General features: G+C 45.2%; 1 protein-coding gene across 6 annotated transcripts in view; it reads right to left on the reverse strand.

Annotated features, from left to right (window-relative positions):
- Nucleotides 1–2,052: 2,052 nt before the first annotated feature.
- The window catches only part of LOC144482556 (leucine-rich repeat-containing protein 31-like), a 120,286-nt gene continuing 105,551 nt past the window's right edge, over nucleotides 2,053–16,787 (reverse strand). For 5 of the 6 annotated variants that reach the window (XM_078201519.1, XM_078201520.1, XM_078201522.1 and 2 more), the window contains 2 exons: nucleotides 11,752–11,919; nucleotides 2,053–2,738 (listed from right to left, as the gene is read on the reverse strand). In XM_078201519.1, the coding sequence (XP_078057645.1) occupies nucleotides 2,419–2,738; nucleotides 11,752–11,919 (488 nt within the window). In that variant the 3' untranslated portion in view covers nucleotides 2,053–2,418. The remainder of the gene's footprint in view (nucleotides 2,739–11,751; nucleotides 11,920–16,787) is intronic. The other variant, XM_078201523.1, reaches the window with a different exon arrangement.

Here is a 16,787-nt window from a genome sequence, read left to right on the forward strand (position 1 = left end):
GAAAAATAGACAGAAGTTCATCAAGGCACTCGGCATGCTCGGTTTCATTGGTCAGAACATTGAATACGGGAGTTGGAATGTCTTGTTGAAGTTGTACAAGACATTGGTAAGGCCACACTTGGAATACTCTGTACAGTTCTAGTCACCCTATTATAGAAAGGATATTAAACTGGAAAGTGTGCAGAAAAGATTTACTAGGATGCTATCAGGACTTGATGGATTGAATTATAAGGAGAGGCTGGATAGACCGGGACTGTTTTCCTCTGGAGCGTAGGAGACTGAGGGGTGATCTTATAGAGGTCTATAAAATAATGAGGGGTACAGATCAGCGAGTCAATATCTTTTCCCAAAGGTAGAAGAGTCTAAAACTAGAGGCATAGGTTTAAGGTGAGAGGGGAGAGATACACAAGTGTCCAGAGGGGCAATGTTTTCACACAGAGGGTGGTGTCTGGAACAAGCTGTTAGAGGTAGTAATAGAGGCAGGTACAATTATGTCTTTTAAAAAGCATTTAGATAGTTACATGGGTACGATGGGTATGGAGGGATATGGGCCAAATGCGGGCAATTGGGATTAGCTTAGGGGTATTTTTTTTTTTAAAAAGGGCGGCATGGACAAGTTGGGCTGAAGGGCTTGTTTTCATGCTGTAAACCTCTATGACTCGAAGACTCTAAGTTGTATTACCAGTGGGTTATAGAGATGAGGTGTTGCGATTGGAAATGAGGTACCAGCAGGAGGTCATTTGGGAATAAGGAAAACTCGAGCAAAACTGCAAAAGTTCTTTGGGGGCAATTCCCCAATCCCACTGTGCTAAAAATTGCAGGCTTTTTCCGCTGAGGCTAGGGGAGAAAAAAACCAGAGGGCATGGGTTAAGGGTGAAAGGAGAAAAGTTTAAAGGGAATATTAGGGGGGGCTTCTTCACGCAGAGAGTGGTGGGAGTGTGGAATGAGCTGCCGGATAAAGTGGTAAAGTGGTAACATTTAAGAAAAACGTGGACGGGTTCATGGATGAGAGGGGTGTGGAGGGATATGGTCCCAGTGCAGGTCAGTGGGACTAGGCAAAAAATGGTTCGGCACAGACAAGAAGGGCCAAAGGGCCTGTTTCTGAGCTGTAATTTTCTATGGTTCTATGGTCAAGTGACTAGGGGAGGGAAGTCTGCATTTTGGGATCTTTAGAGAGAGGTCACTTTCTCTGTATCTCTTGCTCTCTCTGAAGTCTGGAGACTGGAATCTGCTCGGAAATAAGCTTTTCTCTGAGATTCTGCTGCCTGGGGGGGGGGGGGGGGGTGGTGGAGCTTTGTGTTGAGACCGAGCTCAGGTATGAGACTCTCAGACATTCAGTCAGGTAACAATGCATCGGGACTTTGCTCGTGACTTCTGTCTCTGGCTGGAACAGAAGATTCTCTTCAGACTAACCTGGGACAATCGGAAAGAAATGGAAGGTGGGCTGACAGCCAAGAATCGGGGGGGGGGGGGGGGGGGGCGTGCTTTCTAATGCTTTCTGCATTGGCACAGAGGGCCTGGTAATTGTAAAACCACAGGGCGAATAGGTCAGAGAATATTCCACATGGAATGCAAGTATTCATTGTAAAGGTAAGCTGTAAGTGGCAAATCTAGCGAGACAACTCGGCACAGTAGCACAGTGGTTAGCACTGCTGCTTCACAGCTCCAGGGACCTGGGTTCGATTCCCGGCTTGGGTCATTTTCTGTGTGGAGTTTGCACATTTTCCTCGTGTCTGCGTGGGTTTCCTCTGGGCGCTCCGGTTTCCTCCCACAGTCCAAAGATGTGCAGGTTAGGTTGACTAGCCATGCTAAAATTGCCCCTTCGTGTCCTGAGATGCGTAGGTTAGAGGGATTAACGGGTAAATATCTAGGGATATGGGGGTAGGGCCTGGGTGGGAGTGTGGTCGGTGCAGACTCGATGGGCCAAATGGCCTCTTTCTGCACTGTAGGGTTTCTATGATTCTATGAACTCCTGTACTGAAAGGAAGCAGTCTGTATTGTTCTTTATGGTAAGTGCCTTTGGAAAAAAAAACAGTGGAAAAAAAGCAGAGAAATGTTGAAAATAGGCTGGCATTTAATCTTGAGTGCAAACAATTAATCAAAATCAACAATTACGTTAACAAACATCAGCGTGCTGACTGTGCAAATTGAAGCAGCTCAGTGTCTGAGAACCAGCTGACAGGAAGCAATCCATTCCCTTCACAATCACCAACTCATGTCAATCATCCCGTCTTTGACCATAAACATTCAGCGTGTTTTAAGATACTGACAGATCATACTCAGTCAGTGCACAAAGGTGCTGAGGTGTGAAAGGGAGACTGGAGTTAGCCTGGAACCATACTGGGTGGGTAAGAAATGCCTTAAATGAAAATGATATTAAAAATGACCTGCGTTGTGAGCTCAGCATGTGCTGGATAACTAATAGGCAAAATGGATGTTCCTCTTATTGTCCTTGTTGAAAGTGTCCAGAAGGTCTCGTTGTGAAGCACTAAGAACCCAGTTACTCATCCCTAACTCTATGAGCAAGGGATATCGAGACAGGCTATCCAGAAGAACCATCAACCAAAGGCCACATTCTCGGTGAGTCAAAGGTCGCACACCAATATCCAACTCCGAGAGCTCCTTTAGGCCACTTACTTCCTGGAAAAACATTACCCAAGATTCATCATCAATAGTATTGTTGTATGTTAAATCCAGCTTCTTGAGGCTTTCCAGAAATCCAGTAGACGAAACTGCCACTGAAAAGAACAAAGGAATGATGATGAGCTTTCGCACCAACATGAGTTACATCCTCATTTTGTCTCTTCTTTAAGGAGATGTGATAGATTCTGTGACAGAATGCAGCTTTGATCATTAGATAAAGAATACACTACAATGAATCCTTATGGGTGGCAGTGGTTAGCACTGCTGCCTTACGGCTCCAGGGACCCGGGTTCAATTCCCAGCTTGGGTCACTATGTGGAGTTTGCACATTCTCCCCGTGTCTGCGTGGATTTCTTCCGGGTGCTCCGGTTTCCTCCCAAAGTCTGAAAGACGTGCTGGTTAGGTGCATTGACCCGAACAGGCACTGGAGTGTGGCGATAAGGGGAATTTCACAGTAACCTCATTGCAGTGTTAATGTAAGCCTTACTTGTGACTAATAAATAAACTTGCCGTCACAGGCCACATGGAATTAATATTCCACTGCAGCTGATGAAAGCCTCCACTTTCTAGGCTACAGAAAATAAGTTCTTCCAAAAGCCTCCTAATGGAGAAATCTAATCTGATAGATGTCCGTGTCAGAACTTACGATGCAGAAATGAAACAAGCTCACACCTGCAGAAGTGGAGATATAATTTCATTAACCCTCTAGAAGAAGAAATTGAGAAATATAATCCGTCAGTAAAGTGTGGAGAGGTGAAATGATCTTGATGGGATTTGTGTTAGGTACTTGAAGAGTCAAGGCAGTTTGTCTTTAGTGAATAAACAGGAGGTATTGTGCAGTCTTACTGAAGGGACATTAATGAAACAATGAAATGGCATTATTAGAACAATTAGACCTATGCAAAAGGTACAAACACAAGAGGTTCCTTGGAGACTTTTCTTGCTGAGACAATAATAAAAGCAATAAAGAAGTCATTCAATCTCCTGAGGATCCCTGCGTACATGAGCATAATTCTATAATTGGCACCATATCATATACATTGCATTGAAGGGTTTTCTATCTTGTCCTTTCCATGTCTACGAGAAACATTGATAAGAACGGAGGCCTCAATATGCTGGGATGGAGCCAGGAAAGGAATGCTGCATTCAGGACTGCTGCTGCCATAGAGATATAGTCACTACTGAAGATGGGAGGAAGTGCCAGGAATAGAGTGACTGACCACAGTCCTGAAGGTGCCCACCCTCAAGGTTACTCAGCGAGTTGTATGCACCAAGGGGATGGTAACATATGCACCAATTTAGGGAGCTGTCATGGGACAGCTCAATTGGAGGATATTCATTTTGGGGCACTATTATAGCACGGACCAGATTGGGGTTAGTGTTCGTGCTTCAGAAAAAAATGGATTTCTTCTTTCCTTTTGCTATATGCTTTAGGTTCCTTAGGAGGCAGCTTGCAAACCACGACCACTACCATCTAGAAGGACAAGAGCAGCAGGTACCTGGGAATACTACCTGGAGATTCCTCCCCACCCAAATCTTGGAAATATATCACCGTCCCTTCATTGTTGCTGGGTTAAAATCCTGGAGCTCCCTTCCTAACAGCACTATGGGTGTACCTACACCTCAGGGACTGCAGCAGTTCAAGACGGCAGCTCACCACCACCTTCTGAAGGACAACTAGGAATGGGCAATAAATGCTGGCCTAGCTAGCGAAACCTACATCCCGTAAAATGAGGCTTGACTTTCTCGGGAGTGTTGACAGCCGGACCTACGAGGGTCACCATACTGGGACATTGCACAAAGAACAAAGAAAATTACAGCTCAGGAACAGGCCCTTCGGCCCTCCAACGCTGCATCGACCATGTTGCCCCACAACTAAAACTCCCTACCCTTCCAGGGACCATATCCCTCTATTCCCATCCTATTCATGTACTGGTCAAAGTGCCCCTTAAAAGTCACTATCGTATCTGCTTCCGCTACATCCCCCGGCAGCGAGTTCCAGGCACTCACCATCCTCTATAAAAAAACTTGCCTCGTACATCTCCTTTAAACCTTGCCCCTCACACCTTAAACCTGTGCCACCTAGTAATTGACTCTTCCACCCTGGGAAAAAGCTTCTGACTATCCAGTGGACAGAGTTTGAAATGCAACCAGGGTGTCATCACAGGAAAGCAATAGTTGGTTGGTAAGTAACTGCTAGTTTGAATGACCTATTCAAAGTTCCTTTCGGATTAAAGGTAAGGAGGAAAAATATTTTACAGATCAAGAACCTAAAAACCAGTGAAAAATTAAAAACAAATTAAATACTAATGAAATAAGTGAATTGAGAGGATGATGCTGAGTGACTTCAGAGGGATGTTACCAAGTTGGCCAAATGGGCAGACAACTTGCAGGTGAACTTCAATGCAGCAAAATGTGAGGTAATGCATTTTAGTAGAAGAAATATGAGGAGACGATCCAGGCTAAATGGTCCAACTTTGAGGGGAGTACAGGAGCAGAGGGACCTCGGGGTTCAAGTGCATCATTCTCTGAAGATGGCCAGGCAGGTTGAAACAGTTAAGGAGGCAGATATGATCCTTGGGTTTATAAATAGACATGATGTGGAGATGCCGGCGTTGGACTGGGGTAAACACAGGTTTATTTGGTAGCCTTTTGCTACCAAATAAACCTGTTGGACTTTAACCAGGTGTTGTTAAACTTCTTACTTTATAAATAGAAACAGAGTACAAAAACAAGGAACTAATGCTACATCTCTACATTGGTCAGACCACATTTGGAGTATTGTGTTCAGTTCTGGGCACCTTTTTTAAGGAGGGATACCAAGGAAAGATTAGAGAATTGGGCCTTTTCTCCTTGGAGCAGAGAAGATTAAGAGGTGACTTTATCAAGGTGTTCAAAATTCTGAACAATTTTGACAAGGGAAAGGGTATTCTGCTTCCACCAGTTGGTATGTCAGTGACGAGGGGTCACAATTTCCAGATGGTCAGCAAGAGAGCTCGGAGTGAGATAAGGAGAAACTTAGATGTGGAGGAGGAAATTGCTAAGCAGATTATGGATATGTGTGGGGTTCACAGGGTAGTTGGCATGGGGGACTTTAACTTTCCAAATATTTATTGGAACCTTTGTAGGTCAAATAGTTTGGATGGGGCGGTTTTTGTGCAGTGTGTGCAGGAGGGTTTCCTGACACAATATGTGGATAGGCCGACAAGAGGTGAGGCCACATTGGATTTGGTAATGGGAAATGAACCGGGCCAAGTGTTAGATTTGGTTGTGGGAGAGCACTTTGGAGATAGTGACCACAATTCGGTGTCTTTTGTTATTGCAATGGAGAGGGATAGGGCCATACGGCAGGGCAAGGTTTACAATTGGGGGAGAGGTAATTATGATGCGATTAGGCAAGAATTAGGGGGCATAAGTTGGGAACAGAAACTGTCCGGGAAAGGAACTAATGAAAAGTGGAACTTTTTCAAGGAACAAATACTGGATGTCCTTGATAGGTATGTCCCTGTCAGGCAGGGAGGAAATGGCCGAGTGAGGGAACCATGGTTCACAAAAGAGGTGGAATGTCTTGTGAAAAGGAAGAGGGAAGCTTATGTAGGGATGAGGAAACAAGGTTCAGATGGCTCGATTGAGGGTTACAAGTTAGCAAGGAATGAGCTGAAAAAGGGGCTTAGGAGAGCTAGGAGGGGACACGAGAAGTCCTTGGCGGGTCGGATCAAGGAAAACCCCAAGGCTTTTTACCCTTATGTGAGGAATAAAAGAATGACCAGGGTGAGGTTAGGGCCGGTCAAGGACAGTAGTGGGAACTTGTGTATGGAGTCAGTAGAGATAGGAGAGGTGATGAATGAATACTTTTCTTCAATGTTCACCAAGGAGAGGGGCCATGTTTTTGAGGAAGAGAAGGTGTTACAGGCTAATAGGCTGGAGGAAATAGATGTTCGGAGGGAGGATGTCCTGGCAGTTTTGAATAAATTGAAGGTCGATAAGTCCCCTGGGCCTGATGAAATATATCCTAGGATTCTTTGGGAGGCAAGGGATGAGATTGCAGAGCCTTTGGCTTTGATCTTTGGGTCCTCGCTGTCCACGGGGATAGTGCCAGAGGACTGGAGAATGGCGAATGTTGTTCCTCTGTTTAAGAAAGGAAATAGAAATGACCCTGGTAATTATAGACCGGTTAGTCTTACTTCAGTGGTTGGTAAATTGATGGAAAAGGTCCTTAGAGATGGGATTTACGACCATTGAGAAAGATGCGGATTAATCCGGGATCGTCAGCATTGATTCGTGAAGGGCAAGTCGTGCCTCACAAATTTGATAGAATTGTTTGAGGAGGTAACTAAGTGTGTTGATGAAGGTAGGGCAGTTGATGTCATATACATAGATTTTAGTAAGGCGTTTGATAAGGTCCCCCATGGTCGGCTTATGATGAAAGTGAGGAGGTGTGGGATAGAGGGAAAGTTGGCCGATTGGATAGGTAACTGGCTGTCTGATCGAAGACAGAGGGTGGTGGTGGATGGAAAATTTTCGTATTGGAGGCAGGTTGCTAGCGGAGTGCCGCAGGGATCAGTGCTTGGTCCTCTGCTCTTTGTGATTTTTATTAATGACTTAGAGGAGGGGGCTGAAGGGTGGATCAGTAAATTTGCTGATGACACCAAGATTGGTGGAGTAGTGGATGAGGTGGAGGGCTGTTGTAGGCTGCAAAGAGACATAGATAGGATGCAAAGCTGGGCTGAAAAATGGCAAATGGAGTTTAACCCTGATAAATGTGAGGTGATTCATTTTGGTAGGACTAATTTAAATGTGGATTACAGGGTCAAAGGTAGGATTCTGAAGATGGTGGAGGAACAGAGAGATCTTGGGGTTCATATCCACAGATCTCTAAAGGTTGCCACTCAAGTGGATAGAGCTGTGAAGAAGGCCTATAGTGTGTTAGCTTTTATTAACAGGGGGTTGGAGTTTAAAAGCCGTGGGGTTATGCTGCAACTGTACAGGACCTTGGTGAGACCACATTTGGAGTATTGTGTGCAGTTCTGGTCACCTCACTATAGGAAGGATGTGGAAGCGCTGGAAAGAGTGCAGAGGAGATTTACCAGGATGCTGCCTGGTTTGGAGGGTAGGTCTTATGAGGAAAGGTTGAGGGAGCGAGGGCTGTTCTCTCTGGAGCGGAGGAGGCTGAGGGGAGACTTAATAGAGGTTTATAAAATGATGAAGGGGATAGATAGAGTGAACGTTCAAAGACTATTTCCTCGGGTGGATGGAGCGATTACAAGGGGGCATAACTAAAGGGTTTGTGGTGGGAGGTACAGGAAGGGTATCAGAGGTAGGTTCTTTACGCAGAGAGTGGTTGGGGCGTGGAATGGACTGCCTGCAGTGATAGTGGAGTCAGACACTTTAGGAACATTTAAGCGGTTATTGGATAGGCACATGGAGCACACCAGGATGATAGGGAGTGGGATAGCTTGATCTTGGTTTCAGATAAAGCTCGGCACAACATCGTGGGCCGAAGGGCCTGTTCTGTGCAGTACTGTTCTATGTTCAGCACAGGAAACAGGCCCTTCGGCCCTCCAAGCCTGTGCCGCTCCTTGGTCCAACTAGACCAATCGTTTGTATCCCTCCATTCCCAGGCTGCTCATGTTACTTTCCAGGTAAGTCTTAAACGATGTCAGTGTGCCTACCTCCACCACCCTACTTGGCAGCGCATTCCAGGCCCCCACCACCCTCTGTGTAAAAAATATCCCTCTGATATCTGAGTTATACTTCGCCCCTCTCACCTTGAGCCCGTGACCCCTTGTGATCGTCACCTCCGACCTGGGAAAAAGCTTCCCACTGTTCACCCTATCTATCCCCTTCATAATCTTGTACACCTCTATTAGATCTCCCCTCATTCTCCGTCTGTCCAGGGAGAACAACCCCAGTTTACCCAATCTCTCCTCATAGCTAAGACCTTCCATACCAGGCAACATCCTGGTAAACCTTCTCTGCACTCTCTCTAACGCCTCCACGTCCTTCTGGTAGTGCGGCGACCAGAACTGGACGCAGTACTCCAAATGTGGCCTAACCAGCGTTCTATACAGCTGCATCATCAGACTCCAGCTTTTATACTCTATACCCCGTCCTATAAAGGCAAGCATACCATATGCCTTCTTCACCACCTTCTCCACCTGTGTTGCCACCTTCAAGGATTTGTGGACTTGCACACCTAGGTCCCTCTGTGTTTCTATACTCCTGATGACTCTGCCATTTATTGTATAACTCCTCCCTACATTATTTCTTCCAAAATGCATCACTTCGCATTTATCCGGATTAAACTCCATCTGCCACCTCTCCGCCCAATTTTCCAGCCTATCTATATCCTGCTGTATTGCCCGAGAATGCTCTTCGCTATCCGCAAGTCCAGCCATCTTCGTGTCATCCGCAAACTTGCTGATTACACCAGTTACACCTTCTTCCAAATCATTTATATATATCACAAATAGCAGAGGCCCCAGTAAAGAGCCCTGCGGAACACCACTGGTCACAGACCTCCAGCCGGAAAAAGACCCTTCGACCACTATCCCCTGTCTCCTATGGCCAAGCCAGTTCTCCACCCATCTAGCCACTTCTCCTTGTATCCCATGAGCCTTAACCTTCTTAACCAACCTGCCATGTGGGACTTTGTCAAATGCCTTACTGAAATCCATATAGACGACATCCACGGCCCTTCCTTCATCAACCGTTTTTGTCACTTCCTCAAAAAACTCCACCAAATTGGTAAGGCACGACCTCCCTCTTACAAAACCATGCTGTCTGTCACTAATGAGATTGTTCTGTTCTAAATGCACATACATCCTGTCTCTAAGAATCCTCTCCAACAACTTCCCTACCACGGATGTCAAGCTCACCGACCTATAATTTCCTGGGTTATCCCTGCTACCCTTCTTAAACAACGGGACCACATTCGCTATCCTCCAATCCTCAGGGACCTCACCCGTGTCCAAAGAAGCGACAAAGATTTCCGTCAGAGGCCCAGCAATTTCATCTCTCGTCTCCCTGAGCAGTCGAGGATAGATGCCATCAGGCCCTGGGGCTTTGTCAGTTTTAATGTTCCCTCAAAAACCTAACACTTCCTCTCTTGTAATGGGACTAACTTGGGGGTTAAAAAAAAGGGCGGCATGAACAAGTTGGATCGAGGGACCTGTTCCATGCTGTAAACCTCTATGTCTCTCTAACAAGGCCCACTACCCTAATTCCTTGGGTATTAAAGGAATTGGCAGCAGAGATAAACAAAGAACAAAGAACAATACAGCACAGGAACAGGCCCTTCGGCCCTCCAAGCCCGTGCCGCTCCCTGGTCCAAACTAGACCATTCTTTTGTATCCCTCCATTCTCACTCCGTTCATGTGGCTATCTGGGCAAGTCTTTAACGTTCCCAGTGTGTCCGCCTCCACCACCTTGCCCAGCAGCGCATTCCAGGCCCCCACCATCCTCTGTGTAAAATACGTCCTTCTGACATCCGTGTTAAACCTCCCCCCACCTCACCTTGAACCTATGACCCCTCGTGAACCTTGATCCCTTTAGCCCCAAGAGCTATATCTAATTTCTTCTTGAAATCAGACAATGTTTTGGCCTCAACTACTTTCTGTGGGAGTGAATTCCACACATTTACCACCCTCTGGGTGAAGAAATTTCTCCTCAGATGTGGGAATTTTATCTGGATATAATTTTCCTGCGAGAAAGGGGCAGTTTTAATGTTTCAGCACAAATTAGAATTTTGAAACAAACGGAGTTGGATTAATCTCAGTCTAGAAAAATCTTAAAAAGTGTTAAGAAGTTTTGAAATAATTGGAATTTGTTCAAAATTTGGGAATAGTTGAAGATAATTGTTTAAAAGATTCATCATTTTTACTTTAAGGAAATAGAGAAGGTGACAGTGCCAAGAGGTGACATCATCGATCACCGTATCATTTACAGCAGCAGAGTGTAAACTTTGCACTGACAGCTTAATCGTTCAGACGGCCGAATTAATTCATTCAGCATCGAGCTGGATAAACCTTTGTGCTTTTTAATTACAGGTTACCGCAAATGTGGTAACATTTAATTTATCAGCCCAATGTCACAGACCAAACACTTCACTTTGCTTTTCAAAAAGACTCAACCCATTCAAGCCAGTTGTTATTTTCCTGAAAGAAAGTGTTTGAGAAAGAGAGATTTGATGTAAACACGTTGACCGAATACACGGAGAGAGGAGCAACTAGAAATTAAAGCAAAATATTGCGGATGCTGAAAATCTGAAATAAAAACAGAAAATGCTGGAAAAACTCAGCAGTTCTGACAGATTCTATGGAGAGAGAAACAGAGTTAACCTTTCGAGTTCATAGTAATCTTTTACTCTGCTGAATTTTTCCAGCATTTTCTGCTTTTATTTATAATTAGAAAGCAGATTTTATTCAGTTTAGGTGAGGAAACTAATGCCTATAGAAACATAGAAGATAGGATACACAGATACATAGACAAAGGTGGCAAACCACACAAAATGATCATGTAATAAATGACACAATATGATATAAGTGGTCTTCCCCGGTGCTGTATGATTAAGATCCTTCTTATTGTTTACTACATTCCTACTTTCCTATTATCCGCAAACTGTGAAGTGATGCCAAGTCGTTATTATAAATGAAAACAGTGGTGTTCTTAATACCAACTTCTGAGATAGAATCATAGAATCCTACAGTGCAGAAGGAGGCCATTCGGTCCATCAAGCCTGCACCGACCACAATCCCACCCAGGTGCTATCTACATAACCCCATGCATTTACCTTAGCTAGTCCCCCTGACACTAAGGGGAAATTTAGCGTGGTCAATCCACCTAACCCGCACATCTTTGCACTGTGGGAGGAAACCGGAGTATCCGGAGGAAACTCACGCAGACTATCACTTTAGATTTCTCTCCAGTCTGTAAAACAACCATTCACCATGTTTGGTCTCTTAGCCAATTGTTTTACCACATTATCCCTTTATCTGCTCCATTTCTCAACTCCATTGTCCTGTCTTTGATTCATATCCCTAGACACAATGCCATTTATCCCAGTCTGGAACATTTCCATTAACTCTGGACGAACAATAATGTGATTACCAAGAGATGCCAAATCCCGGCTGGTCAGATTACAGCTACTCAGCTTCAGAACCTGGAGACGGGTGTTACTTTGCAACATTCGGAAAAGTACTCCAAGATTTCCACCAAGGCATTTATTCCAGGATAGATCCAAGATTTCCAGCTCCGTCAGGTTTGGGATTGTGTCAGCTGCAAAATTCAATGCAATATTTTTCTTTATGTCTTCATGAAACCTCTCAACAACGAAGACGACAAACTTAATCGAGCCTCCAGAACAAAAGCTGGAGAACGCAACAATTTAAGAACTGTAGATTGCAGCTGGAATTTTCAGGGAGAATTGGTCTGTTTATAAATCTCAGAATTGAATCATGGAATGGTCACAGCGCTGAAGGTGGGATTAAGCAACATTTCACTGCACCAAATTCCCCCGCTCACCTTTGACGAAACAAACAATGGTCTGAGAGGTAGTGGACATAGTGAGATGTATAGGCTGAAGTCCAGGAATTGGGGAGGCAGTGGCATAGTGGAATTATCACTGGGTAATGTGCTGGGGACCCGGGTTCGAATCCCACCATGGCAATAAATTTGAATTCAATAAAAATCTGGAATCAAAGATGACCATAAAACCATTGTCGATTGTTATAAAAAATCCCATCTGGTTCACTAATGTCCTTTAGGGAAGGAAATCTGCCGTCCTTACCCGGTCTGGCCTATATGTGACTCCAAATCCACAGCAATGTGGTTGACTCTCAAATGCCCTCTGATCTCGGGGGTAGTTAGGGATGGGCAATAAATGCTGGCCCAGCCAGCAATGCCCATATCCCGTAAAAATGAATTAAAAAAAGTTAAGTGATTGGGGTTGTACTACAGGCCCCCAAATAGTCAACAGGAATTAGAAGAACAAATATGCAGGGAGACTTGCAGCAGTAATAGGGTTATCACAGTCGGGGATTTTAATTTTCCTAACTTAGACTGGGACTGCCATCGTGTTAGGGGCTTAGATGCGATGGAGTTTGTTAAGTGCATTCAGGAAAGTTTCCTCAGCAACATGTGGAGGGTCCTACTCGGGAAAGGGCAAAACTTGACCTACTGTTGGGAAATAGGGCTAGGCATAGTCCATTCTGCTGTTATTCCTACCAAAATGGATGACCTCACATTTACCAACATTGTACTCCATCTGCCAGATCCTTGCCCACTCTATATCCCTTTGCAGACCTTCAGTGTCCTCTGCACACTTTGCTCTATCACTCATCTCAGTGTCATCTGCAAACTTTGACACGAATGGGGAGGATAGTCTTGGACTTTAAAAGGACATGGACATATTGGTGATAAAAGCAAAATACTGCTGATTCTAGATTCTGAAACAAAAACAAAAATATACTGGAAAATCTCAGCAGGTCTGACAGCCTCTGTGGAGAGAGAATAGAGCCAACGTTTCGAGTCTGGATGACCCTTCATCAGAGTTCATATTGGTAGATTGGGCAGAGAAGTGTGAGGTGATTCATTCTGGCAGGAAGTTTGTGGAGAGACAGTGTAAAGTGCTGAGAAGGTGCAGGAACAGAGGAATCTCCATGCATTTGTAGATCAGTCATGGAAAATGGCAGAAAAAGCAAATTACTGCGGATGCTGGAATCTGAAACCAGAAGAATTTTGGATTCAGAATCTGAATCCAAAGGTATGTGAAGAGAAAAAGGATAGTGAGGGATAAAATTGGTCCTCTTGAAGACCAGAGTGGTAGACTGTGTATGGAACCAAAAAAGATGGGGGAGATACTAAATGGTTTTTTTGCATCCGTATTTACTGAGGAAACGGGCATGGAGTCTACGGAAATAGGGCAAACAGGTAGGGAGGTCATGGAACCTTTACAGATTAAAGGGGAGGAGGTGCTCGCTGTCTTGAGGCAAATCAGAGTGGATAAATCCCCAGGACCGGACAGGGTATTCCCACGGACCTTGAGGGAAGCTAGTGTTGAACTTGCAGGGGCCCTGGCAGACATATTTAAAATGTCAGTATTCACGGGGGAGGTGCCGGATGATTGGAGGTTGGCTCATGTTGTTCCGTTGTTTAAAAAAGGTTCCAAAAGAAATCCGGGAAATTATAGGCCAGTAAGTTTGACGTCGGTGGTGGGCAAGTTATTGGAAGGTGTGATAAGGGATAGGATCTACAAATATTTGGATATACAGGGACTTATTAGGGAGAGTCAACATGGCTTTGTGCGTGGTAGGTCATGCTTGACCAATCTATTAGAGTTTTTCGAGGAGGTTACCAGGGAAGTGGATGAAGGGAAGGCGGTGGATGTTGTCTACCTGGATTTCAGCAAGGCCTTTGACAAGGTCCCTCATGGGAAGTTAGTTAGGAAGGTTCAGTCGCTAGGTATACATGGGGAGGTAGTAAATTGGATTAGACACTGGCTCAATGGAAGAAGCCAGAGAGTGGTTGTGGAGGATTGCTTCTCTGAGTGGAGGCCTGTGACTAGTGGTGTGCCGCAGGGATCGGTGTTGGGTCCATTGTTGTTTGTCATCTATATCAATGACCTGGATGATAATGTGGTAAATTGGATCAGCAAGTTTGCTGATGATACAAAGATTGGAGGTGTAGTGGACAGTGAGGAAGGTTTTCAAAGCTTGCAGAGGGATTTGGACCAACTAGAAAAATGGGCTGAAAAATGGCAAATGGAATTTAACGCAGACAAGTGTGAGATATTGCACATTGGAAGGACAAACCAAAGTAGAACGTACAGGGTAAATGGTAGGACTCTGAAGAGTGCAGTTGAACAGAGGGATCTGGGAATACAGGTACAGAATTCCCTAAAAGTGACGTCACAGGTGGATAGGGTCGTAAAGAGTGCCTTTGGTACATTGGCCTTTATAAATCGGAGTATCGAGTATAAAAGTTGGAGTGTTATGGTAAGGTTATATAAGGCATTGGTGAGGCCGAATTTGGAGTATTGTGTACAGTTTTGGTCACCTAGTTACAGGAAGGATGTAAATAAGGTTGAAAGAGTGCAGAGAAGGTTCACAAGGATGTTGCCGGGACTTGAGAAGCTGAGTTACAGAGAGAGATTGAATAGGTTGGGACTTTATTTCCTGGAGCGTAGAAGATTGAGGGGAGATTTGATAGAAGTGTATAAGATTTTGATGGGTATAGATAGAGTGAATGCAAGCAGGCTTTTTCCGCTGAGGCTAGGGGAGAAAAAAACCAGAGGGCATGGGTTAAGGGTGAAAGGAGAAAAGTTTAAAGGGAATATTAGGGGGGGCTTCTTCACGCAGAGAGTGGTGGGAGTGTGGAATGAGCTGCCAGATAAAGTGGTCAATGCGGGGTCACTTTTAACATTTAAGAAAAACTTGGACGGGTTCATGGATGAGAGGGGTGTGGAGGGATATGGTCCAAGTGCAGGTCAGTGGGACTAGGCAAAAAATGGTTCAGCACAGACAAGAAGGGCCAAAAGGCCTGTTTCTGAGCTGTAATTTTCTATGGCTCTATGGTTCGAAGAGAAAATGCTGGAAAATCTCAGCAGGTCTGGCAGCATCTGTGAGGAGAGAAAAGAGCTGATGTTTTGAGTCCAGATGATCCTTTGCCAAAGCTAAAAGGCAGAGAAAGTGGGAGATATTTATACTGCAGGGTGAGGGAATGAAAGATGAATCATAGCCACAGAAACCAGGGGAAAAGGCTGCTTGTGGCAGCCCATAGAGCGAATAAAAGGTGTGAGAAGCTAAAATCAGAGGGTAAGCTGTGACAGATGAGGATGTGGGGGGAGGGGGAGAAATTCACAAAAAGGACTGTCCTGGTAGGCTCATTGTGTCAGCATGCTCCTGCCCTACTGAACTTATTTCCTCTTATCTTGACGCCATCCTCACTCCCCTGGTCCATTCCCTCCCCCCGCGCGCCACCCACCCCCACCCCACATCCAGGATTCCTCTGATGCCCTGCATCATATTGACAGCTTCCAGTTCGCAGGCCCTAACCGCCTCCCATTCACCATGGATGTGCAATCTCTCTACACCTCCATCCCACACCAGGACGGCCCAAGAGCTCTTCGCTTCTTTCTTGAAAAGAGGCCTGAATAATTCCCATCCACCGCCATTCTCCTCCGCCTGGCTGAACTCGTTCTATCTCTCAACAACTTCTCCTTTAACACATCCCACTTTCTTCAAATCAAAGGAGTAGCAATGGATACCCACATGGATCCTAGCTACGCTTGTCTTTTTATGGGGTATATGGAACATTCCTTGTTCCAGGTCTACCCAGGTCCCCTTTACCGGTACATCGATGACGATTTTGGTGCTGCTTCATACTCTCGTCCAGACCTCAAAAAATTCATCAACTTTGCTTCCAGTTTCCACCCCTCCACCTGGTCTCAGACACTTCCCTTCCTTTCCTTGACCTTTCTGTCTCAATTTCTGGCAATAGACTATCTACCAATATCCATTACAAGCCCACTGACTTCCACAGCTATCTGGACTACAGCTCTTCACACCCCACATCCTGTAAGGACTCCATCCCTTTCTCTCAGCTCCTTCACCTCCGTCGCATTTGTTCCGATGATGCCACTTTCCAAAGTGGTGCTTCTAATATGTGCTCCTTCTTCCTCAACCGTGGATTCCCATCTACAGTTGTCGACAGGGCCCTCAACAGTGTGCCAGGTTAAGCAGCGTTTCACTTCCACCTCTTTCAATTTGGTCTATTGCATTCTCTGCTCCCAATGTGGTCTCCTCTATATCGGAGAGACCAAGCGTAGACTGGGTGATCGCTTTGCTGAGCACCTTCGGTCTGTGCGCAATCAGGACCCAGACCTTCCGGTTGCTGCTATTTTAACACACGATCCTGCTCCCATGCCCACATGTCTGTCCTTGGCCCTGCTGCAATGTTCCAGTGAAGCTCAACGCAAACTGGAGGAACAGCATCTCATCTTCCGGCTCGGCACTTTACAGCCTTCCGGTCTCAACATCGAATTCAACAACTTCAGATGATTAGCTCTATCCCACCTCCACCCCTTTGTTTTCATTCTATTTTATTTTTTACTGTTCTCGGCCTTTTATTTCTTTATTGTCTTTCTT

The sequence above is a fragment of the Mustelus asterias genome, chromosome 3 (assembly GCF_964213995.1).
Source record: "Mustelus asterias chromosome 3, sMusAst1.hap1.1, whole genome shotgun sequence".
Classification (NCBI taxonomy): Eukaryota; Metazoa; Chordata; class Chondrichthyes; order Carcharhiniformes; family Triakidae; genus Mustelus; species Mustelus asterias.